This window comes from Pseudorca crassidens, chromosome 1, assembly GCF_039906515.1.
Source record: "Pseudorca crassidens isolate mPseCra1 chromosome 1, mPseCra1.hap1, whole genome shotgun sequence".
NCBI classification, from domain to species: Eukaryota; Metazoa; Chordata; class Mammalia; order Artiodactyla; family Delphinidae; genus Pseudorca; species Pseudorca crassidens.
Genome location: NC_090296.1, coordinates 101,841,177 through 101,866,740, shown reverse-complemented (window position 1 = coordinate 101,866,740; position 25,564 = coordinate 101,841,177). Strand labels below are relative to the sequence as shown.

The 25,564-nt window shown below is 48.7% G+C and overlaps 1 protein-coding gene across 2 annotated transcripts in view; it reads left to right on the top strand.

The window, feature by feature from the left end:
- Positions 1–443: 443 nt before the first annotated feature.
- ONECUT1 (one cut homeobox 1) overlaps positions 444–25,564 on the top strand; it is a 39,934-nt gene continuing 14,813 nt past the window's right edge. Inside the window, exons 1-2 of one of the 2 annotated variants that reach the window (XM_067747524.1) lie at positions 444–2,005; positions 17,710–18,598. In XM_067747524.1, coding sequence (XP_067603625.1) covers positions 898–2,005; positions 17,710–17,978 — 1,377 coding nt within the window. In that variant the 5' untranslated portion in view covers positions 444–897 and the 3' untranslated portion in view covers positions 17,979–18,598. Of the gene's footprint in view, positions 2,006–17,709; positions 18,599–25,564 lie in introns of those variants that run through there. The other variant, XM_067747513.1, reaches the window with a different exon arrangement.

Below are 25,564 nucleotides of genomic sequence, written 5' to 3'. Positions count from 1 at the left end.
AAGATGGGGAGAGCGTGGACTCCCAGAGGCCCTCCCGGGAAACAAGCCAGGGTGGAAGGAGTGATGACACCAGCTGAGGCTCCCCGGGAAACCTGCACCGGGAGGCAGCAACTGGAGAGAGGGGCGATGGCTCTCCAGGCATACTGCGCCACCCGGGAGGCGAGCCCAGCAAGTGTGGCCGAGGGCTGGGAAGGGAGCCCACCCGAGCCAGGGAGCCGAGAGGGGCCCAAGTTTCCCAGGGTTGCGGTAGCAGCCCCAGATCGTGCTCTACGTTAGACACTCGCACGTGCGCACCGCTCCCCCGCAGCCCAGCGCCTTACGAGCGGTGCTGGGACCCCCACCTTCATTTGTACGGGGACGTCACCGGCCGCGCGCGCGGGGACTGAGGGGGCGGGGCTGATCCGCGCGCCTGCGCGCTGCGCCCGGCGGGCGTGAGGGCGGGCCGCGGCGGCGGCGGCGGCGGAACAGCGGCCACAGAGTCTGCAACAGTAACCGAGCCATGGCTGGAGCTGGCCAGCGGCGCGGGCAAGCAGCAGCCGCGGAAGGCGCAAGGGGTGCGTCAGGGGAGCCGGGGGCCTCACAATTCTAGGAAGGAGAGGGACGTGAGGGGGCCGGGGGCGGGCGGGCTGGGGGCACCGCGCTCGCCCAACGGCGCGGATCCTTTCTGGAAATTAATATTTAAAAAAAAAAAAAAAGCCGAGGACGCAGAGGGGAAGGTGGGGGCAAGAGGGAAGGCGAGACACACTGAGAGGGAGACAGAGCCCCACAGTGAGAGGAAGGAAGGAAGGAAGGCAGCAGTCGCCAGCAGCCGATGTGAAGACCGGACTGCGTGCGCCCTTCGCCGCCTCTGCCCGGCCTCATCGATGTTGTGTCCGCCGTCCGCTCGCCCAGATCACGATGAACGCGCAGCTGACCATGGAGGCGATCGGGGAGCTGCACGGCGTGAGCCATGAGCCGGTGCCTGCCCCTGCTGACTTGCTGGGCGGTAGCCCCCACGCGCGAAGCTCCGTGGCGCACCGCGGCAGCCACCTGCCCCCCGCGCACCCGCGCTCGATGGGCATGGCGTCCTTGCTGGACGGCGGCAGCGGCAGCGGCGATTACCACCACCACCACCGGGCCCCCGAGCACAGCCTGGCCGGCCCCCTGCACCCCACCATGACCATGGCCTGCGAGACTCCCCCAGGTATGAGCATGCCCACCACCTACACCACCTTAACCCCTCTGCAGCCGCTGCCGCCCATCTCCACCGTCTCGGACAAGTTCCCCCACCATCACCACCACCACCACCACCACCACCACCACCCGCACCACCACCAGCGCCTGGCAGGCAATGTGAGCGGTAGCTTCACGCTCATGCGGGACGAGCGCGGGCTGGCCTCCATGAATAACCTCTATACCCCCTATCACAAGGACGTGGCCGGCATGGGCCAGAGCCTCTCTCCCCTCTCCGGCTCCGGTCTGGGCGGCATCCACAACTCCCAGCAAGGGCTCCCCCACTATGCCCACCCGGGCGCCGCCATGCCCACCGACAAGATGCTCACCCCCAATGGCTTCGAAGCCCACCACCCGGCCATGCTCGGCCGTCACGGGGAGCAGCACCTCACGCCCACCTCGGCCGGCATGGTTCCCATCAACGGCCTTCCTCCACACCACCCACACGCCCACCTGAACGCCCAGGGCCACGGGCAACTCCTGGGCACGGCCCGGGAGCCCAACCCTTCGGTAACCGGTGCGCAGGTCAGCAATGGAAGTAATTCAGGGCAGATGGAAGAGATCAATACCAAAGAGGTGGCGCAGCGTATCACCACCGAGCTTAAGCGCTACAGCATACCACAGGCCATCTTCGCGCAGAGGGTGCTCTGTCGCTCCCAAGGGACCCTCTCGGACCTGCTGCGCAACCCCAAACCCTGGAGCAAACTCAAATCCGGCCGGGAGACCTTCCGGAGGATGTGGAAGTGGCTGCAGGAGCCAGAGTTCCAGCGCATGTCTGCGCTCCGCTTAGCAGGTGAGCGGGCCAAGGAGCTGGGCGCGCGGTGAGATAAGGTATTGGGGAAGCTGAAGGGACCCAAGGAGGCAGGGAAGGAGAGAGCTCTGTGCACGCTTCATCCCGTCCTCCTTTCACCGAGAGGGGGGTCCCTAGGCCTGGAAGAGCCAGAGCGTGGCTCCCGGGAGCAGACAGCCTCTTCCAGGACTCAGTGCATTGGGCTGTGGAAGGCTCCGGGAACTGAGCAGCGCGGCCTGGGTGATTGCAGAGGAGCATTTGTGCTGGGAGACAGCGCAGGAAGCTCGCACCACCGTAGGTGGAAAGAAATCCCAGCACCTGGCTGGATACGGTCTGTGCATCGCTTCTGGGTTTGGCACTCCAGGTTTGTGGGGCGAGAGAGGCGACGCGTGCGTGGAACTGCGCGCAGGTGCTGCCAGCCAGTATCCCTGGCACATAGCCGGGCGCTGTGCTGGAGCGTGCGGGAGCTGCCCGCCAATGTTTAGCTGAACTCGCTGCGGTGACCCCGCTCCCGCGCTCACTTTAGTGGCGCGGGGTGGGGTGGGGGGCTGGAGGGTGGGGAGCGCACTCTGGGAGTTCCAGCAAAGGTTCCGAAGCCGCGCGGCGGTGGGTGTGTGGCGCAGACGCTCCGTTAAGGTTTAGGACGCACTCTGCGCTTGTGACCGGCTGTAGAGAGGGAGGCAGATCGTGCCAAGGTCCAGGTGAGGGCGGCCGAGCAACAAGGGAGCTTCTAGCTTAGCCCAGAGACCGATTTCGCTGCCGACTCGCTTAGGGCTTCGCATTTTGTTTTATTCCTCTGCATGAATTTTCGTCTGAATCCCATGCAGGGGGTGGGAGTGTGAGGGAAAAAAACAAGTCTTCGAGCAGAGGTCTCCGGGCCCAAACACCCCGAGGGCCTGGTGTTTCCGAGTTGAGCGGGAAGGTCTTGGCGGCGCTGCGTAGACACTGCGCCCAGTTCCCCCAGCCTCTCTAAGCCAAGGTAAGGGGAAGGCTCTGGCCGGCCCACCGGCGGAGGAGACAACTGACCCCAGCCTGAATCACACGGGGGATTTCAAGCAGATTCAGCGACCCCCTAGGGCGGAGGACAAGCGGAGAGGTACAGCCAAGGGCAGTTGAGGGTGGACTCGGTTTGATGAGACCCGGGCTGAGTTGATTGACTCCTGGGGTACATGCTGCCACACCCCCACCCAATCTCAGCCCGGCGACCTAGCCTGAGTCCTGGCGAAGAAAAAGGTAAAAGCCGGAATGAGGGTTTGTTAATTAACTGATCGTTCTCCATTAATTCGTCCCTGGAGAACGAGAGACCGTCAATCCGCGCAGAGCCGTGGGCACTGAGCCGTTTCACAGTCTAAAATCAAAGCAAGAGGCCAGGGCCCCCTCCCCCACATCGTGCGGGCCAATGAGAAGCTAGAGGGAAGCGGGTGCCGGCGTCCCCGCGAGCCTGCGACTCCAGCCGGATGCGACCCAAAGCAGTCCTGGGGTCTGGGTTCTTGTGGCCTCCCTGCTGGAGCTCCGCACCGTCTGAGCCTCTGCCCCGCCAGGTTTTCCAGTCCAACCCCGCGCTCGTTGGCTCCAAAGTCCCCACGAGGACTCTTGCAGCCTGAGCCCAGAAGCCAGGAGAGGCTGGGGTAAGGGGACGGCAGGGGGAAGAAAGAGGTTGACAGGGTACCCTCTGGGGCTCCCGCAATTCCACTCTCTAGCTTTGTGTGCAGCCACCAGATCGCCCCATCCCATGGGTAGACCGAGACCCGAGGGCAGCTGAAGTTCTGGAAGGGACGGCCGAAAACGCTATTCCTCTCCCAGACTGATATGCCTATGCCGGCGTCCAAGGTAGTGCCTTTTCACACGCACACGCCAGCCTCGAGCCCGGCTTCAGGACTTTTTACCGAGGCAGTGCACACACAGGCAGGTTAGTGGGGCTGGGGGAATGGAGGGAGGGGATGCAAATGGAGAGCCGTTCCCCCCCACCCCCAGGGAAGCTCGTTCCAAACACCCCACCTCCTGAAGGCGCTTGCTCAGGACTTAAATGACTCTCCTTCCCCACTGCCTCCTATTGTCCCCCGGAAAGACAGACTGATAAATTAGGTTCAGGGACGACCCCGGAGCCCTGGATACCCGCCTTAGCGCCCTGCCCTGTACGAGCGCCCTCTCACCTCCTCGCATGGGCAGCCCTAGTACTGCTACCTGCACACGGGAAGTGCGGTGGACGTACCCGCCCGGGCTCACGGGACCCAGGAAGTTATCGAAGGGGCCGCTGCCTGGCACCCAGCAGCGCGTAGAAAGTCCTGCCCAGCCTTTGGACGGAGGCGCGTGGCCTTTTCCTCGAGAAAAAAAAAAAAGAAAAGGAAAATTGGAGACCCTGGCGGGACGTGAGTTTGGCGCCAAACCCCCAGCGAACTCGTTATCCTAAGACCCGGATGCGGGGTTGTCTCTCCCATTTTCCTTTCTTTAACTTCATTAAAGGGGTGGGGCGGGCTGGGATGAGCGCGCGTGCGGAGCCAGCCGGGATCAATCCCATTACGCAGCAAGAGCCAAGACGTGTTTTTAAGTCACCGAAGAACGACAAGACCTCCCGTTAACATTTTAATTTGGTGGTGGGGGCGAGGGCGGGCGGAACGAGGCCGTTTCCTGAACCGTTCAAGTGATCTCTGGTAGGCCCTGACTGCAGGTGACTAAAAACGGATTGCAGGGCATGTTGGACGCAGCTGTGAGACATTGCCCCCTCCTCCCCACTGCCAGCTCCCGTGCACGGAGGGAGGTGCCACTTGCAGCTCTTGCTCGCCGTTGCACTCAAAGACCCCTTAAACTCGTTTCTACCCCATGCGAGGCAAGGCCCATCGAGGTCGGCTCCTTCGCTGGGTAGCGGGAGAGTGGCTTCTTCATGCCCTCCTGGTACCCCGGGTTCCGTACAGCCTGGTGTGGAGGGTCAAAACCCTCCGCCCGCCCGCGGCTGCGTGTTTGGAGAGGCGCTTTCTCTTCACGAAATTACATCGGCTGGCGGACGACGGGAGACAGGAGGAAATTCTCACCAAATTAACTACCTTTAAAAAATCAATATATGTTCCCTCAATGTAACACTTGCTGCTTCCCCATTAAAGTGCAGCGCAACCAGGCTCACGCTGCGTCTCATCCCAGGTGGGGAAGGGGGGCTGGGCTGTGCCGGTGGGTGGGTGCCCCGCCTCTGACGTGGGCGCCTATTAAGACGCGGGGAGATTAGCTTCCAATTAAAGATTCCAGAAGGCTCCGGCCTCAGTAGGGGAGCTGCCGGCGCAGGAAGAGGCTGCCACTGCACACCCACCAACGGGTGCTGCAGAGACCCAGCAGGCGAGGCCCGGGGTCGGGCAGGGGTGGGTGGTGCGCCGCTTCGACCCTGCGGTACCTGGAGGCGAAGAAACCTCCCAAGAGCGGCGCCAGGGAGCCAGACGGGTCTCCAGCACCCGGGACTGCTCCTGTTTCCTGGACGGGATTTGCCCCAGGACCACCCGGGGACCGGGGGGCGTGGGGGGGGCAGTCTGACCAGGAGGTGGCCATGAGAAAGTCTCGCCCGGACCAACATGGGCCATGTTTGCCATAAGTGGCCTTGCTGCCTGGTTGATTGATAACTAACTGGCTCCCGCGCAAGTCCATTTGCTTTTTGTTAATATTTATACCAACGGGCGACGTTTCAACTGTCCCTCCCTTCTCTGGGCCATGGGAGCCAAGCAGAAGGAGTTCGATGCTGGGCCCTGGGAACTCCACTTCTCCAGTCCTCGAAGACTCTGGGCCGGGAGAAAAGCCACAACTGGGCGTGTGGAATGCAGGAACTGGAAGGGTTCCTGGGCCCAAGAGTCGGAGGAGAAGGTGCCAAGTGGACTGGTTCCCCGCCACGCCCGGCGTCTCTGCGGGGCGGTTCTCGGGCAGTGCAGCTGCTCTCAGCCCGCTGCGGCCCGAACAAAGGGCCCGCGGGGCGCTGCCGACAGCGTCCGCCTAGCAGCCTGGGGGCCATGGGGGCTGGCTGCCCCGGACGAGAGCCACCTCCGAAGCTTTATGCTAGACTCCTCCCAGCGTGGCCTGGGGGCCAGCCAGTCGTCAGGCGGAGGCCGAGGAGTTCCAGAGTCCCCTCACCAACTCAGGCCTAAGGGTCGCCCGTGCTCCTGGAGAGTTGGCTAGGGACCCCCGCCCACACATACACACACACACGCCAGCCGAACAGATCTGGCTGTTGGGGACAATCCCCAGAAGGCTATGCGTGGGCCTTTCTCACAGCCCATGTCTGACCCCTGGAGGGTGTGGAACAATAGTTCTCTCTTGCGGCCCCCACTGGGGAGCACAAACCTCAGGGAGGAGAGGAAGGGGCGCATGGAGTTAAGAAGTGTGCACGTGGTGAAGGTTGGAGCGGAGAGTTTGACTAGAGTGGAGGAGACCTGCTGCTGTGGCTTGAGGAGGCCTGATGGTTATTTTGTGGTGACCTGGTGTCAGAGCATCGAGCCCGGCTGCCTGAGACAATAAACCCTGCGGCCTGTCCCGAGGGTGGTTGGCTCTCCCGCCAGTGGGTGCAGCCCCAGGCCCTTTGGAAGCACCCAGTGGGCAATCGGGGTCAGTAGAGACCCAGTCCTGCCGTCGCTGTTTTGCAGCTGGCACTTGGGACAGTCTGTGCCAACAATAGCACCGTTGTGTTGTAGCAGCAAAGCAACTCAAAGCCCAGGCTGCATCTTTCTTTATCTTCAAGCGCTCAGCGCACCACAGGAAGCTAAGCTCGTGCCCTCACTGATGCCCTCCTTGTGGACTCATCTTCCCCAGTAGCTGCGCATGCCCCCTGCGGGCCGCGAGGCCAGGCACCCAGAGAGCCTCTGTGGTTCAACCCGCTGCGGAGAGGAGAGGCTTTGTTTTTAGAACATTGATGTCTTAGTGATTTTCAAAATGAGAACTATTTTGACAGGTAGAGAGTGTAGTGGAGGGAGAAAAGGATACCTAGCGGATCTGTCTTGCTCCTAAACAATTCCTGGGTATTACCCCACTGATGAGACAAAATTGCCATCCCCCCAAATTATACCCCAACTCTAACCTCTCAGGATGCATGTTTGGAAATTATATCCAAATTATACTTTTGCTGGCATGTTTTAGTTTGAGACTATCAGGGTCACAGTAGAGAAGGTGACCCTGGCAGTCTGAAATGGGAGGTTGGGGCTCGGGGTGTAGTGAAGGGAGGGTGGATTAGCGTTCCCTTTGTTGTTTCCCCTTCCAGCTAACTGATGGGAGTTAGAAGCCTGCCCTGAGGCTTTGAGCTTGAAGGTCTTTGTTTGCTGTCTGGTGGGCTGGGTGAAGTGCTCTGGGAGGCCTAGCGGCCTGGAGCCCTGGTGCGGAGTCAGGACCCTGGACAGGGCCTAGCCAGGCCTGTTGCAAGGGTTTCTCTTGCCCCTGGTGAGTGGCTAGGATGGCTTTGAACAGTTGTGATGAGGAAACAAAAACTAACAGCTAATATTTCGAAGTTTATGAGAAATCGTGAGGCCCCACCAGTAGTACACACGGGCACGGTCAAGTAATGGAAAAGATCAAACCTATCCTCGTCGATCAGGTGGTTGATCTTTTTCCTCCCTCTCCAGCAGCTTTCTGTGTGCGTCTGAGTCCATGGGCACACCTGCTTATACAATCGGAATTCGAGTCCCTATGGGTGTGACAGGGGTTGGATCATTAAGCTAAAACGTTCAATTCAGTCCCTTTGATCCGTGCTGGGGAAAATCTATAGTCATCTCTAATCTACAAGGTCTTTGAGGAGGTTGTTACATGAGCTGTTTTGATGTCATCATTTCCACATTCATGGCAAATTCAGCTAATCAAACAGACGCTGCTACCCAAAGTTCTCAGAAGAAATAGTTCTTACGGTGTATATCGGTAACATTTATTCTTGATTTCCTTGTAAGAAAGAAAATCCTCAAGTCTAATGAAGGTGGGTAATTAAAAAGGAGGTTCTCAGGTGTCTTGCTCCTCAAAATCCATAGTTAGAAGCCTCGCCCTTCAAGTAAGAGTGCTCAGTGTTCTTTGTAAATTCCATATATTGGAATAGTTAAACACCAATTTACTATTTTAAGCCAACCAAGGAGCCTTGACGGATTGGATGAGAAGTGACTAGTCTCATTTCAGTCCCCTTGAAAACAGCAGTTTCCACACTCTTGGCAAAATTGAATGGTCCCCAACCTAAAGTAGCAACAGAAGGAGGGTCCTATTGAAGTCATAGTAGTTAGAGGATAGATTTCCTATAATCTTAGATAAAGGATTCAACAAGTATTCATTAAATACTATTTTCATTTTGTGTGTATTTAAATAAGATGGGTAAGCACCTTTGGGAGAAGAAAGCCACATTATTTTTAAATGAAAAGTGTCAGCCTCACAGAGTTTAGCAAAAAGGAAAAAACTGATTTCTAATGTGAATGAATTTAGTGCATAATCGTAAATTACTGTCTTCTGTCAACAGATTTGCACAGACTTTTATTTTAATACAAGTATGTTAATACTAATGAAACTTAATTTTCTTCTGAAATTGTAGGATTGGCTTAGATGACCAGACCAATCACAGGGCAATCTTATTATTTTGATACAAACATATAAATTTATGTCTTATCACAGGGTCTTGCTATAGAATCATCCCCATTATGTTCCTCCCAAAAGATGTTACATGATCATAAAGTTGGAACAAATTAGCTTCTAGAAATTTTCTTCTCCTTTAGGTGAGACAATTTGATAACAGCTGAACAGAACCAGACCTTGAAGTACAACCCTCACATTTGTCTTGGCAAGTGATAAGGAAGGAGTTTGTGTCCGTTGTGTACATTTTATTAGTCAGGTACTGTGCTAGGCACATAGATGTTCTCATTTAATACTCACTGTCTGTGCTAGTGGCTCCCAAATCTTGCTATGCATTGGAATCATTTAGGGATCTTTTAAAAAAAATGATTCCTGGCTAAAACCTCAAATATCCTGGCATTAGTAGTATAGGGCATGACCTGGGCACTAGGATATTTAAGAGCTCTGAGGTGATTTTAATGTGCAGCAAAGTTTGGGAGCTGCTAGTTTACAGGGCAATTACCATTATTTTTCCTGTTTCTCTGTTCAATGAGGTTGAATAACTTACCTATGGTAACAGAGCTGGAAATCACTGAGACCCTGAACTCAGCTTTCCCAGCTCAAAGCTCAGAACACCCTTACCCTCCACCCTGTGCCTCGATTATGGGTGCAAGTCCACTAGGTCAGTGGACCCAGAATGTGGAAATGTCTGATCCACTGTCATAAACACCAATCTGGAAAGTCTCTGCATAATAAGATCTCGAAATTAGAAAATGTGTGTCTTCCCTCTGGGACTCTCAAAGAGAGTTACTTGTGGAAACTTATTTCTTTTTTACTCAAGACTTATAAGAGAGACTTTTTATTGCTCTCTTTTGAGGAAGCAGCCAGAGGGAATGTGAGGCAGTCACAGACCAAGTCTCTCCATCCATTTGTTCACTTAAACAATTATTCACAGGCAAGACCCATCTCATTAGATGTTTTCTGTGGGTAGGACTGGTCCATTGGGAGCCAGCCTGGAGGAGGGCCCAAAGGCCCAAACCTCCCATTCTTTCAGGCATTGGTGTTCTGATCTGCACTTGCACAGCAGTTATATTTCTTGGCTTCACATCAGTGCCTGTCTTGCTATTCCAAGCTTGCCTGTTACTCATGTTTTAGGACTCTGCACTAAAAAATAATAAATTGACTTAAACTCTGTATATATGTTGGCAATCATCCAGAGGGCAACTTACAATTTCCCTCAAGCACCGCAAGTTTCCAGTTACCCATGCGTTTCTCATCTCCCTTTGCATATGCCATAGGGTACGCAGAATCGACAGTTTCTGAAATCGCTGCTTTCATTTTGCATCTGGCGATGACCTCGTAGTCCCAAAGAGAGGTTATCAAAGGAACATAATAAACTCTATGCTTTTCGCTTTCTTTCCTGATGTCTTCTAAAACAGATCAATGGGGGAAATTAAATAAATAAACGAGCGAAGCGCGCCACCTAGTGACCCGTCTGCTCACTGCAGGTGAAGTGCGTGAGAGGAGTGGCTAACGCGATTCAAGTATTGATGGAGTCACAAAAATCGTTCATTAAGGCAATTTAATCTTTACTATTAAATGTCCTTTCAATTCATTTAGGGTAATTAAGATGCAGTTAAAGTGATTAAATTCTAATTACTTATGCTTCACAAAGACATATTTGTCACACTAATGCGGTTAACTAAGGACTCAGAAAGAAAGTTAACATTTACTTCAAATGATGCAACTGGAAAAATCAGTTCCTCTTTTCGTCATTAATCCAGTGAGCTGGGTGATTATGTAATGGCACTACAAGCTCATTAAATAGGGGAAGTGCTGATTAAAATGACTGCTGGGAGGAAAACCTGAACCAGGAGTACCTCGGTGCAGTTTGGTCAGCATTCCTAGCAAAATTACTTGGTGTCCTTTCCCTCCAAGCCCGCCCCCCGCCCCAAAGCAATAAGCAGCTCCTGAGTCTTATCTTGACATTAAAAGAGGGATGCCGGGCTTCCCTGGTGGTGCAGTGGTTGAGAGCCTGCCTGCTGATGCAGGGGACACAGGTTCGTGCCCCCGTCCGGGAAAATCCCACATGCCGCGGAGCGGCTGGGCCCGTGAGCCATGGCCGCTGAGCCTGCGCGTCCGGAGCCTGTGCTCCGCAACGGGAGAGGCCACAACAGTGAGAGGCCCGCGTACCGCAAAAAAAAAAAAAAAAAAGGGATGCCTCTTGGAAAGCTTTTATTGCCAGCCTGCCGACATTCTTAAACCAAAGATATTTTCAAATGGTAAATGGATTCTTGGGGTAGAGAGGAGCAAGGCATTTGGACAGGGGAGGTGGAGGGAGGGTTTCCTGTAGGAAACAGCTCCAGGATGAAGATTTCCACTGCAGGCTTTCGAAGCCACTCTCCTCCACACAGACACCCTTCCTATCAGGCAGTCTTCCTCTCCTCCCCAGTTGCATTTTTACTGCTTCGTATGTGGGGACAGATTCCTTTGTACACATCATGCTTCTTATGCACACTCTGAAGAGCACTAAGTACCTCAGCTGCAAACTGGTCTCTTTTCAGTTTTCCGACATTCACAAGTAAAGGCATCTAAGATTATATACCATCGGATTACTGAGGCTCTTTTGCCATAATATCCACAAACAGTTCCCAGCCTCCTACGATAGGTTAATTTTGAGTACTCAGAAGAGGAGGATGAATTGAAATTTCACTGCATTTGAAGTTGGCCTTCCTCATAAAATGGCTTCTTAAGCCCACGCCTATCATTTGCCTGGGGGGATGATCCAAGGATGAGGATGATCCGTCAAAAAATTGGGAATTAATTTCCCCAGGGGATCAGTGTCTTTTAATACTGTTAAATTTGCCCATTGAAAACCATTACTATGGAGATTGCATCTTTCCCCTATTTATCCCATTGAAATTCAGTATTACTGTTTACTTCACAAGAAGCTGAAGTTATCAAATTCATCAGTCACGGAAGTCAAATAACTACCTTTTAAAGATAAGTTGGCAGTTATTTGAATATTTACGGAGTCATTTTTAATTTACTAGGTTGTGTTATCTTAAATTACTAAACCAAATAAACACATTTAAAAAAAAAAAAAAAACAACCCTAGACTAAGCAATGAGAGCCCCAGAGACAGGTTCTTGTACTAATTAGCTCTGAGACCTTGTCATTTAACCTTTCTGGGTCTCAGTCTCCTTAAATGTAGAATGAAGGATTTGGCCTTAGGGTCCTTCCAGATCCCACATTCTATGAATGATTGCCTTCTATGATGACTGTGTATCCATGACAGTCTCTCTTCTCAATTTAATGCTCTGTCCCAAAGTCAGGATTCAACAAGGTGTAAGTCCCTGGCGCGCGCATCTCTTGGGCAGAGTCTCAGATCAGGCTCTCCTATCAGATGGCCAGTAGGAAAGAGCCTTTCCAGTCAGGAGCACTGCCTTCTGGCACAAAAATATTTCAGCTTGAGGTTACAATACCTGCGTTGGTAAGGATATGGATCATCAGGAATTCATGCACTGCTGGTGGGGATGTAAATTGCCACCGTTGCTTCAAAAGATAATTTGGCTTATAAACCTGAACCCACAGCTGAATGAAGTCTACCCCTTGGTATATACCCTAGATACCCCTTGGTATATACCCTAGATAAGCTCACAGGTGCTCCTGAAGATGAGTACAAGGATGGTCTGTAACAGCGTTGCTTCTAAGAACAAATAACCAGAAACATCCCAAATGCCCACTGACGAGGAATGCAGGAATAAACTGTGCTGTATTCATATAATGCAGGAGTATATTGGAGTGATGAAAATGAATGAGCCACAGCTATACACAACAGCATAGTTGAGTCTTAGGAACAGTGTTGAATTTCTTTTTTTTTTAAAAAAAAAAAAAAGAACAAGCTATAGAAAATCACACCAGAACAATACCATTTTTACAAGGCTTAAAAGCAAGAAATGCTAAACAACTTATTGTTTAGAGATACGTAAGTATGTGGAAAAAACAAGTTAATAATAAACTCAAGTTCCTAAGAGTGGTACCTCCAGTAGGGAAAGGCTAGAGATAAAAGGAGAGAACACCCTTGTAGCTTCACAGACAGCAGATGTTCTAGTTCTTTTGTCAGGTGCTGCCTTCACCAGTGTTCATTTAGTTCCTGTGCTTCCTATCTTAAATATACATGTTTTGTAACAGGTAAATATTATTTAATTTTAACTTTGGGGAGGAAAAAGATTGTTTCTGTCTGATTCCCCAACCCGAACAACTTGGACCAAATAAACCCCAGGACATTTCAGTTGTCATTTACACAGTTCTTAGCCCTGTACTAAATGTCAGCTCTCTTAGGAATTATATCTGGCCAACTGTGGACAGGGCATAAGATGTGAAAGAGGAAATTTCATTAGATATGGAAAGAGTGGTTTTTTCTTTATTCATTTGAGTACAGCCATGACAGTGCTGTGCTCAGTACTGGGGATGTACTGAGCACAAACAAATCTTTTGGAGCTCATAGTCTAGGGGGGAAGAGAGACAAATAGCTTGGTTGCTTTTTTGTGCCAAGAAGGAACGGTTTAGGGTGTGATGAAGGAATAGTTTTGAAGCTCTGGAAAAAAAAAAAAAAACAGGACTTGGTCAGAAATGGGGAAAGAGGTTTTCAGGCAGAGGGAACAATAGCATGTGTGGATGCCGTGGGTAAAACCCCTTTGCAGAAGATTTCTTGGATCAGAATTATTGTATAGCTGGAAGCTTGTTTCTTCCCCAGCACGGCTGAGTGAAACGATGCCTTCCCATCAGTAACAAAAGCTTTCTCCAAGGCTGTAGTTTTTTGTAGTGGGGAGGGGTGGGCGGAGAGTTTCATATTCCTCAAATCAGGTTGGTGGCAGAGAGGTGGCAAGAAAATATATGCTGATTAAAAAGCCTCCCAGGTGATTCTACTATAACTCCAAGTTGATAATTAGAATATTGATATTGAGCACTACTATGTATAAAGTAAACAACAAGGACCTACTGTATAGCACAGAGAACTGTATTCAATATATTGTAATAACCTATAATGGAAAAGAATCTGAAAAACTATATATATATATATATATATATATATATATATATATAACTGAATCACTTTGCTGTACACCGGGAACTAACACAACATTGTAAATCAACTATACTTCTATTAAAAAAAGAATATTGATATTGAGAATTTAAGAGCAAATGACTTATATTTTTGCCCCTTTGTTATTTATTTTACCCTTTTTCTGGAATAACCTATAGTTCCATAGTTTTATGTATATTTTTTAATGATATATAATATATATAAATATTATATCATTATATAATATTTTACTTCTTTTATCTCTTTTGAGGTTAAAAGTTCACTCAAAAGTTCAATATTCCTAATTACTTAGCTATAAAAAGAAACAAAATTGAGTTATTTGTAGTGAGGTGGATGGACCTAGAGACTGTCATACAGAGTGAAGTAAGTCAGAAAGAGAAAAACAAATACCGTATGCTAACACATATATATGGAATCTAAAAAACAAAAATGGTTCTGAAGAACCTAGGGGCAGGACAGGAATAAAGATGCAGATGTAGAGAATGGACTTGAGGACACGGGGAGGGGGAAGGGTAAGCTGGGGTGAGGAGAGTGGCATGGACATATATACACTACCAAATGTAAGATAGATAGCTAGTGGGAAGCAGCCACATAGCACAGGGAGATCAGCTCAGTGCTTTGTGACCACCTAGAAGGGTGGGATAGGGAGGGTGGGAGGGAGACGCAAGAGGGAGGAGATATGGGGATATATGTATATGTGTAGCTGATTCACTTTGTTATACAGCAGAAACTAACACACCATTGTAAAGCAATTATACTCCAATGAAGATGTTAAAAAAATTCAATATTCCTATAAGAATGATTGTATCCATACTCTCCTCCATCTGAAAAACTCTTACTGTTCTCTGGGTCCTTACTACTCAGTGTGGTCCCCAGACCAGCAGCAGAACATTAGGAAATGCAGTCTCTCAGGTTCCACCCCAGACCTACTGAATCTGAACCTGCACCTTGACAAGATCCCTAGGAGATTCATGTGCACATTCAAGTCACTGAGGGTCATATTACATCATTCAAAAGGTCCATTTTCCTTCATTTGCCCTCAGGCTGATGGAGTACCTCCTATGTGAAGGGTGCTGGGCCAAGTACTGGGGCTCAAAAGAGGCACAACGTGCCGTATCCTGGAGGAGCTCACGGGAGGATGTGTGCGGGGAAACAAATACGTACAATGTCCTTGATAAGTGCTGGGATAGGCAGGAAAACAGTTATGTGGGAGCAGGGAGGAAACTGGAAAGAAGACTGAAAAGAGAGTACATAGAATCTTGTATGCCTGTGCCATCCAAGGGACTTGGGTCTGTAACAGCAGGAGCTGAAGGAAGTTGTGACCTCTAGTAGAGTGAAGTTGTCAGGCTTGTGCTTTTGAAAGGCAGCATAGTGTGAGCCGATAGGAGAAGTAGCAGCAGCAGGGGACTAGCTAGGAGGGTGGCAATAGATGATGAGGGTCGGATTGCCTGCCATTGTCAGCAGAGATGGAGAAAATATATATTCTTTTTCAGATTCTTTTCCATTATGGGTTACTACAAGACACTGAATATAGATCCCCATGCCATACAACAGTTCCTTGCTGTTCATCTATTTTATATTTTGTAGTGTGTATCTGTTAATCCCAAACTCCTAATTTATCTCCCCCTCCCACCCCACTATCCCCTTTGGTAGTCACAAATTTGTTTGCCATGTCTGTGAGTTTATTTCTGTTTTGTAAATAAGTTTATTTGTATCATTTTTTAGATTCCACATATAAGCGATATCACATGATATTGTCTTTCTCTGTCTAACTTACTTCACTTAATATGATAATCTCTAGGTCCATCCATGTCACTGCAAATAGCATTATTTCATTCTTCTTTATGGCTGAGTAATATTCCATTGTATATCTATACCACATTTTCGTGGTTTTTGTGTTTTTTTTTTTTTTGTGGTACGCAGGCCTCTCTCTGTTGCGGCCTCTCCTGTTGCGGAGCACAGGCTCTGGACATGCAGGCTCGGCGGCCATGGCTCACGGGCCCTGCCGCTCCGCTGCATGTGGGATTCTCCTGGACCGGGGCACGAACCCGCGTCTCCTGCATTGGCAGGCGGACTCCCAACCACTGCGCCACCAGGGGAGCCCCTGCACCACATTTTCTTTATCCATTCATCTGTCAATGGACATTTAGGTTGCTTCCATGTCTTGGCTATTGTAAATAGTGCTGCAATTAACATAGGGGTGCATATATCTTTTCAAATTAGAGTTTTCCCCAGATATATGCCTAGGAGTGGATTGCAGGATTATATGATAACTTTTTTTTTAGTTTTTTAAGGAACCTCCATCTGTTCTCCATAGTGGCTGCACCAATTTACATTCCCACCAACAGTGCAAGAAGTTTCCTTTTCTCCACACCCTCTCCAGCGTTTATTATTTGTAGACTTTTTAATGATGGTCCAGTGCCTTTTAAAAATAACTTCTTTGTAAAATTATTACTACTGATCAAGAAAAAAGGCGACAAGGATCACCCATAACACCCCCAAACAGAGATAACCCCCTTTTTGTGAATATCTTTCCAATCTCTTCTCAATGAGATGATCCATACATACTATAACTTTTTAAATTAAAAATCCCATGTTATTAAATTTATGATAGAATATTTGAAAATACATAAAAGAAAACTGGAGACAATAAAAACCCCTGGTAATGCCACCATTCCTGACCCCCCCCCCCCAAATACCTCACCAGTAGCACTTATTCATTTAGCAGATATGTATAGATAGGGTATTTACAGTTTGCAAGACAGCAAAGAGGTCAAAGCCCTCCCTCTGCTCCTGGAGCGCTCTGGATCAAAAAGCTTTCTGCACATTTTATGTTTTACAGCTATGCTATAATTTAATGAATCCCCTATTTTTGGATGCTTAGGTTGGTCCATAAATTGATTGGGCAAACATAAATTTTATGACTATATAATATTTCAGAAGCATCATAATTTACATAACCTCTCCAACAACCTTTCATTGGACATTTCAATGATTTCAAGTTTTTGGTTTTGTTTTGTTTTTGCTATTATCAGTCAATGGCACAGCAGTCAGCAACATATGCAGAACTTTTCTGAATATTTGTTTTCCTCTTTCAAAAATAATTTTTCTCTCATAACTTTGGAAAATATGAAACACTATAAACATACGACAGGATCAAATCATCCATAATCCCATAACCCAGAGATGGTACCTGTTTATGTGTTGGTTTGTTTCCTTCTAGCTTTTTTAAATTACGTAAATAAGATACATTTTTAATTTTAATTTTTCACAAAATTGAGCTCATAAAGAATTTACAGTCAAACTTATCTCAGTGTCATTAAATATTATTCAAAAGCATGATTTAAGAAAATTTTGTTTGGAAGTTTTTTTCAAATTTTTCAAAAGGTGCAAAAATAAAATAAGAACATAAACCATTTACCCACCAGTTGACCAGTTGTTAATATTTTGACCCATTTGCTTTATCATCTGTGCACACATGCATGCTCGCTCTCTCTCTCTCAATCTCTCTTTCTCACTCTCAAATGCACAGAATTTTTTTTCATGAACCGTTTCAGAGTACGTTACATACATCATGGCCCCTCATCCCTACATACTTCAGAATGTATTTCCACGAGTATGAACCTTCCCTTCTGTAGCCACAGTTCACTTTTGTCCGTTGACCCAGTAATGTCCTTCACAGCACTGTTCTCCAGGAGAGGATCCAGTCTGGGATTAAGTTTTATATCTCTTCTTTTCTTTAATCTTAAACATTTCCACAGCCTTTTTTAACCTTTTATAACATTGAAATGTTTGAAGAATACAGTCCCTACTTTAAAAAAAATATTTCTCATTTTATGTTTATCTGATGTTTCCTCGTGATTAGATTGAGGCGGTGCTTTCTTGCCCAGAAAGCTGCATGGGTGAGGTGTGTCCTTCTCTGGGGATCACATTTGGAGGCCCATGAAGTCTGTCTGTCTCCCACTTAACTGGAGAGTTAATTTTGATCACTTGGTCGAGGTGTTGCCTAATTTCTCCACTGTATAATCACATATTTTTTTCTCTTTCTCTCTTACAGCTAATAAGCAGTCTGTGGGGAGATACTTTAAGATTATGCAGATATCCTACTCTTCATCAGAATTCCCCACAGATTTAGCATCTATCGATTCTTGCCTGACCTGTTTATCACGACGGCTTCAAAATGATTTTCCATCTCCGGCATTCCTGCCTTGTTTGACAGTCAGCTCTCAGCTTTCTTCTGTGAGCAAGAGCCCCTTCTCTCTCGTTTACTTTTCCATTTGTTATTGGATAAGATTCACACATTCCTTTTTTCCCAATGGTTTCTAATTCAGGTCTGTACTTACCTATTTTGGTGCTCAAGCTGTCTCACATTTGACAGTGGGAGCCCCTTTAATCTGGCTCCTCTGTTCTTGTGACTTGTTTCCATCGTTCTTTTCTTCCTCCTTCTCCTCCATTTTTTTTTTCTTTTACTTTCTGGCATCATAATAAGATGTTCCAAGCTCATCTGTTACCTACCCTGTCCCAGCCCTAGAATCTGCCCTTTCCTTGATGAGCCCTGGTTTTTTCTGGTGGGGAATGGTATGAGAGACCAAGAAGGCCTGGTCACTAGGTGTGCTCATGGCTAGTAGCATGACTTTGTTTTTTGGCCTCCTCAGAAAAATCCAGGAAAAATATGCATGTATATTTACACACACACACACACACACACACACCACAAATATACATATGCACTCATACATATATAATATACACGTGCACATAAACATGCTTACATACATATTTTTAAAATCATGAGTTCGCACAAGTACCTCCACATCTAATTGCAATATATCCCCGTAGGATTTCTTCTTGCCTACCCTCATTCCATAATTGTGTGTCCCTTCCTCTACAGTGAGAACCCTGGCACTCAATAACATATCCAGCCCCCAGCACACACACACACTTACTCATTTGCTCAATCCTAAAATACATCTAAAGTAATTTCAAAATTGCTTCAGCCATACCTGTAAAATAAACAAACCTGCTAAAAAAATTTTCTGTAACATTCATTTTCAATTCTTCCCCCATTCATATGCCCCAACATCACTTGGGAACTTGCTAGAAATCCTGCTGATTCAGAAACTCAGGGGAAGAGCCCAGTAATCTGTCTTCTTACAGGCTCTCTAAATGATTCTAAAGCATACTAAAGTTTGAGAAGCACAGCCTGAAATATGCAGAACAGGTTTGTGCTGTGTGTGTGTGTGTGTGTGTGTGTGTGTGTGTGTGTGCCTTTGTGCCAACATGTTATTATGTAAAATAATACTTTAAAAGATCCTAAATGTAGCAACCATAGAACAGGTGCAGTGCAGACTAATCACAGTCCTTTTGTCAGCATGCGTGTGGAGGTGTGATGTAAAAGAAGATAAGCCCCCAGTTATTTGTTTCTGTTCCGTTGCCAGCCTGGTGGATAATCAGGAGGAAGAGGGAGGCATGGGTGTGAAGTACCCTCATTTGCCAGAGGGGGTGCTCTCCAGCTCCACAGCGGCCGCCCCTCTGCCCCTTGGCATTAGGAAGTTCTATCAGTTAATGATAGAATCTCCTCCAACTTTATTCTAAATTACCTGGGAAACTTGTTTAAAATGTGTGTTTCTGAATCCCATTCTCTCAGAGAATCTAATTCAGTAGGGATAAGATAGGGTTCCGGAATATACGTTTTGAACAAGCCTCCCCGTCATGCTCCCAGGTGATGTTGATGTGTTTGACCCACGCCTTACAATTTCTGCTCTGGACTCTAGACCCTGTTTACTCAGAGTGCCATCCTGGACCAGCAACTGAGCAGTGAGCAACTGGGAGCTTGTTAAATGTGCAGAATCTCAGGCTCTGCCCAAAGCTGCTGGATCAGAATCTTCATCTTAACAAAATGTCCAAATGACTCAAGTTTGTACACTCAAGTTTGAGAAGCACTAATTTAGAATAGTGGTTCTCAGCCTAGCCTATGTGTTAGAATCACCCGGGGACTCTAAAAGGACTGTGTCTCGAATGTCTCCCCATGTTCTCTGGGGCCACATCTGACTTATTTATCCAACAAGGATGCTGAGTATGCCAAAGAAATAATCCATGGTCTACTCTTACAGAATCCATGGATTCCTAGTGAGAGAGATGGGTAGGTAATAACTAATTATCTGGGGAGCTCTATGGGCACAGGAGACCACAATTCACCCCAGATGAGAAGGGATGGAGAAGCCTTAATAGAAAATGAAATGCTTGAGCTGGGCCTTGATTACATAGGGACAAGAAAGAGAAGGAAGGACATTCTGGGTGAGGGGACAGCTTGAGCAAAGGAATAGAGGTGTGAACATTTATAATGTATTTAGGACTGACTTCTGAACAGTGTGGCTCAGTGTGGATGGTGGGTGAGCAGTTGTGGGAAGTGAAGTGGAAAAGGTGATTGGGGTCAGAGGGTCAAGGTCCTTGAATATCTTAATGGAGCGGCCAAGAAGGGCTTTCCTCTCAAGCTTACTAGAGACCCTTGTGAAGCCAATTGTATACTACATGTGTCATTGGGAGAACAGCATCTACAATTGACTCTACAGATGACTTTCCAGAAATGCAAACAAGGAAAACCACTAATTTGAAAGTAACTGTGAAAAACGTCTGATGACTTGGCGAAAAGTCAAAATTGTAGGTTATTTTTTAAGGAGTTCCATTTTATAACTTCCAATTGCTGTGAATATTATAAAGTGTTATATATGGCTATTAATTAAAGAAATGGGATCAATAAGCTAAGACTTACAATTCACAATAGGCCTGCATGAGATAATAATGCATAATAAGCATGTAATTCATCAGGTCTGCCATTTGTTTTGACTGTTTTGCAGAATCAACATCATAACTAGGGCATCGATATCACATATTTCCAATTATTATTATTATAGCCCAAACTATTGAGGGGCTCTTTAAGATGAGGGAGACTGATGTGATAAAACCCCAATGGATCAGGCATTAACAGAAGTTTAGGAATTTAAAAATCAGAATTCCTGAGCCAACCTTTCATTAAAGAGCCACATTACCTTTTGCTACTGACTGAAGGAGCAGGTGCGAGGCAGCAGCTTTTCTTCCCACCGGTTCTTCTGAAGCTGAAATGCAGGGAAAGAGCTTCGAGGAGGGAAGGGTCTGGTGGTCATGTCTCTTCTGATGAGTCTCAAAAAGCTTGGGCCTGTGCCCAGGAAAATGTGTGCATGTGACAGTGAATGGCCAGCAAGAGGATGGATGCAGGTATCACAGGGGTATGAAAATGCATTCATTTAACAGGATTCTCAGTTCACCTTTCTGTTTCATGTTCAGCCTGTACCACAGGGAACACTGAAAAAATGAGAGAAGACAAAGCAGAACTAAGATAGTCTAGAATCACACAAAAAGGGCTGTTTCAGGAGCCATGGAAAGTGAAAGCTGGTGTGATTCTCTGATGTCCTCCCAGTCTGTACCTGAGGAATACCTGAGCCCCAGCTCCTCCACACCATCACCACCTCCACACCATCACCTCCTCCACACCATCACCTCCACACCATCACCACCACCACACCATCGCCTCCTCCACACCATAACCTCCACACCATCACCACCACCACACCATCGCCTCCTCCACACCATCACCTCCACACCATCGCCTCCTCCACACCATCACCACCACCACACCATCGCCTCCTCCACACCATCACCTCCACACCATCACCTCCACACCGTCACCACCACCACACCATCGCCTCCTCCACACCGTCACCTCCACACCATCACCACCACCACACCATTGCCTCCTCCACACCGTCACCTCCACACCATCACCACCACCACACCATCGCCTCCTCCACACCATCACCTCCACACCATCACCACCACCACACCATCACCTCCTCCACACCATCACCTCCACACCATCACCACCACCACACATCACCTCCTCCACACCATCACCTCCACACCATCACCACCACCACACCATCGCCTCCTCCACACCATCGCCTCCTCCACACCATCACCACCACCACACCATCGCCTCCTCCACACCATCGCCTCTTCCACACCATCGCCTCCTCCACACCATCGCCTCCTCCACACCATCGCCTCCTCCACACCATCACCTCCACACCATCGCCTTCTCCACACCATCACCTCCACACTGTCACTGGACCCTGCCCTGGCACTTTTCTCAGATCCACCATTTACTATTAGGGTGACCTTGGGCCAATCCCTTAACCTCTGAGCCTCAGGCTGTGCATTTGTAAACAAACGTAAACTTTTTTTTTAACCACCACCACGATTTTATTCTTAAATAAATGCTCAGTCTAAAGCCAGGTTAGGCAGACAGGTGGGTGGAGATCAGAAGAGTGCAGATCGTGGGCACCTGTGAGCAGTGGGGCTGCCCAGGGAAGCAGCCTACAGCTGTAATAGCACCTGCTTCCCACAGTTGTTGAGTGACATCATAAGGTGATACATGTGTGTGGCTTAGCACAGGGGAAGCAGCTGTACATTTCAGCTGATCCTCTTCCATCCCCCCCAGGCCCAGGCAGCCTCTGCCCTCCTTTGATCATAAAGTCCAGTAGCCCTGCCTCTTGGGCTACAGCTGTGGAGCTGTCCCTAGAGAAGAGAGGTTGATGGAAATATGTTATATGCTGTCTCCGGAAGGACTCCAGGCAGCAGATGGGAGGGAAGGCAGGTCTCTGTCCTGGACAGCTCAGTTATAGAAGCAAACCGGGTGGGGTTGTGAGAGCTTCGGGCGACTCTTCCAGCCTGTGTGTGATGCAGCAGACCTCTCTTGGCTTTAGCTGCTCCCCATCTTTCCTTCTCCTTTGGGTCAGCTCAGTTTTCTTTTGCTTCCTCTCAGAGCCGATATCCACACGGAGACAGCGTCTAGTGCTCCTCTGTCCCCCTACTGAAACTAGACTCACTCTGGTCCCCCTCCCAGGCCAGCGTGGGTCTTCCGTGCCCTTCCCGGCCTGAGCTCCCTTCATGCAGTCCGATTTCCTGAATGGGCCAACTGCCATCCTTTCAGCCAGAGCCTTCTGGCTGACAACAGGCCTGCCGCCTGGCCGGCTACCTGCTCCTACCCCACGCACTGTGGCTCTGGGTTCCCGGGCTCCCCTCACCAGCTACTCCTGCCCGTGTAACCATCCTAGGGAAAGTTTTCACGATGTGTCCACCATGCTGGCATCTGCCTCCAGGACACAGTGGAGTTGGAGGTCACCCAATGAGCCAGCCTGCGTGCCCATAGGTGAGTCTCCTGACCTCTTTGACATTGTTTCTTCGCCTACAGAAAAAGACATAATACCCATTTCTACCTCACCTGAGTTTTGTGGGGATCACGTGGGAAGGTTTAATGGAGGTGATTTAAGTACCATAAAGCAAGATACAGGGGTGAGTTATAGTGATCATTCTTGACTAAGAACGTCTGCTCTTTGCATGTTTTTATTAGGTCTTTCACACTCATGCCCAGATGAGTTTCCATAGGTGCTTGAGCTACCCACAAAGTCACAGATACCAGAAAAGCTAGCTTGTGTCCAGCAGGTTGTATCGGCCCCACCTCCCTCTCCTGGGCATCACTGTTTCCAGATAGTCTGTGCAGGAGTTCCCTTCCCATGTAAAGGCTGCCCGTGGCCATATCAGTTAGAACTCACCGGAGTAGCTTTTCAAATTGTACTTTATACTGTGTTCTCCAAATTTGCTGCTTAAGAGCTGACAAAACAACTGGGGGCCTGGCTTATAAAAATATGCACAGGACAGCACAGTAAGTCAAGGCAAAGCAGATAACACTATGACCCAGCACTCCTGGAGTCTGAGCTCTAATCCTGAAGCTGTGGCAGCCCACCCACTGGCTCTGTGATCTCCACAGGATGGGTGCTGGCCTGTAAAATGGGCTTGGGAACCTGCCACGTTCACTTCCATGGTTCCTCCATTCTTGTTTTACTGAAATCTGTTTTATTTGTATGCTTGTTCCTCCACGAACATGTATTGTCTTGTAGAGTTTACTTTGAAAAGCAGTTTCAGCTGTCAAGAGACAGTGTTTGGGGGCTCAGTAGACATGAACAGCAACCCCCCTTGTCCCTGCCCCAGTCCAGAGGAGGTTTCCTCTCGGTGGCAAGTGGGAAGTGAGAGCAGAGGGCTCACCCTGTATGCACGCCCAGCTACTTCTTTCTTAAATAGTTTTACTAAGAAGTAATTTACATACCATACAATTTACCCATTTAAAGAGTATAAGTCAGTGGTTTTTAATATACTCACAGAGCTGTGCAACCGTCACCACAATCAATTTTAGAACCTTTTTATCACCTCCCCCAAAAGAAACCCCATACCCGTTAGCAGTCCCACCCATTTCCCCCCACTACGTACTCAGCCACAGGCAACCACCAACTTCTTTCTGTCCCTACGGATTTGCCTATTCTGGCCCCGCTGCTTTTTTATCCTTTTTCTCTGTCCCCGAAGCCCCAAGCTCCCCAGAGCAGGGTGTGCAGGAATGTTACTACCAAGTCGGTCAGGAATCTGGGTAGAATTTCAGAGTGTGCTTTGTGCCTTCCCAGTGCACCCTACCTTCCCTGGAGGCACTGGAGCAGCAAAGGAGCTGAGGGCCCTAGCAGCTGCCTGGACCCGCCTCCTCCAAATCCAGGCCGGACCTCCCCTGAGTGACTTGGGACATCGCAGGCTTACCTGTTCAAGAGCCCTTGGCCCTGCAGGTTGCAGTTTTCAGCACTGGCACCGGCCTTCAGGGGGAAGACACTGCGTCGCTAGCAGGCCCCTTGAGATGACAGGGCAGTTTCACCATGCCCTGGAATCCCAGCCCTTTCCCTTACTGCTCCCTGGCCCACCTCGCCTCAATCACATTAGGACAGCAGACCCTGGAGCAGTTGTATGGAGGAAGTACACGGCCATAGTGCAAGGACTCTCAGGGTAGAAGCCACATGTGATTGGGGAAGCTGCAGGCATACAGTCTCCTTCCTCAGTCCCTTAGAGTCAGACCACCAAATAAATGTGATTTGAATCACCCAGGCCTGGCTCTGTCTCAGCCCCGCCCGCGCAGGCCTTTCATCCTGCCTCTCTAGGACTCACCATCCAGACCCTGAGGCCCAAACTGTCCTCTCCTCAGGTTAAATTCCCAAATTTCCTATTAGATTCGATGCCTCACAGAGCTGTTGCTAAAATTAAATAATGTCTCTACAGTGACAGACCCATGGCTTACCATTCATCTGGCTGCATCCCCATCTTATTCTAGCAGATACTGTGGCTCCCCGGTCACTTGTCTGTGCATCCACCACACACACACATTTCTCCATATTCCTCTTCAGTATAACTAAGATCAGTGAAATTGTGATTACAGTTTATGAAGTTCAATTTTCGGGTCTTACCTGGTAGTATTGTTTACTAAGCACACAGGTCTTGTTCCCTTTCCTACCTCACCTGCAAGTGTTCCGCCCCAAAAGTCTTCTCTCCCCACTGCCTGCCAGGAGGGAGAAGGAGGTGGTGGCACAGGGATGGCCTTACAAAAGGGGGGAGGGGGCCCGGGAGGGGCCAGCTAGAGTGAACCGTTCAACGCTCACACTTCTCTGAGTGCCCATTTATGACATAGAAATCTGAACTGTACATCTTCCCTCTGGAGTCATGTTGACTTTACATACGTCAAGTCATAGAGCTGCACCTAGAAGGGGTTGTAAGTTATTTAGTCAAGTCCCTTCATTATACAGTTGAGGAAGCTGGACCCAGCCTGGTTAACGGGTTTAACCCAGCCATTCACCTAATTAATGACAGAGCCAGAACCCTAAACTTTTGACAACTAGAGCAGTGTTTTTACAGAACCTTCCTCCCTCATAGACTGGGAATATAACGTACACCCTCATTCTACCTGGACCCTTGGCGTTCCTTCCATAAGGGCATGTTGAAACATACAC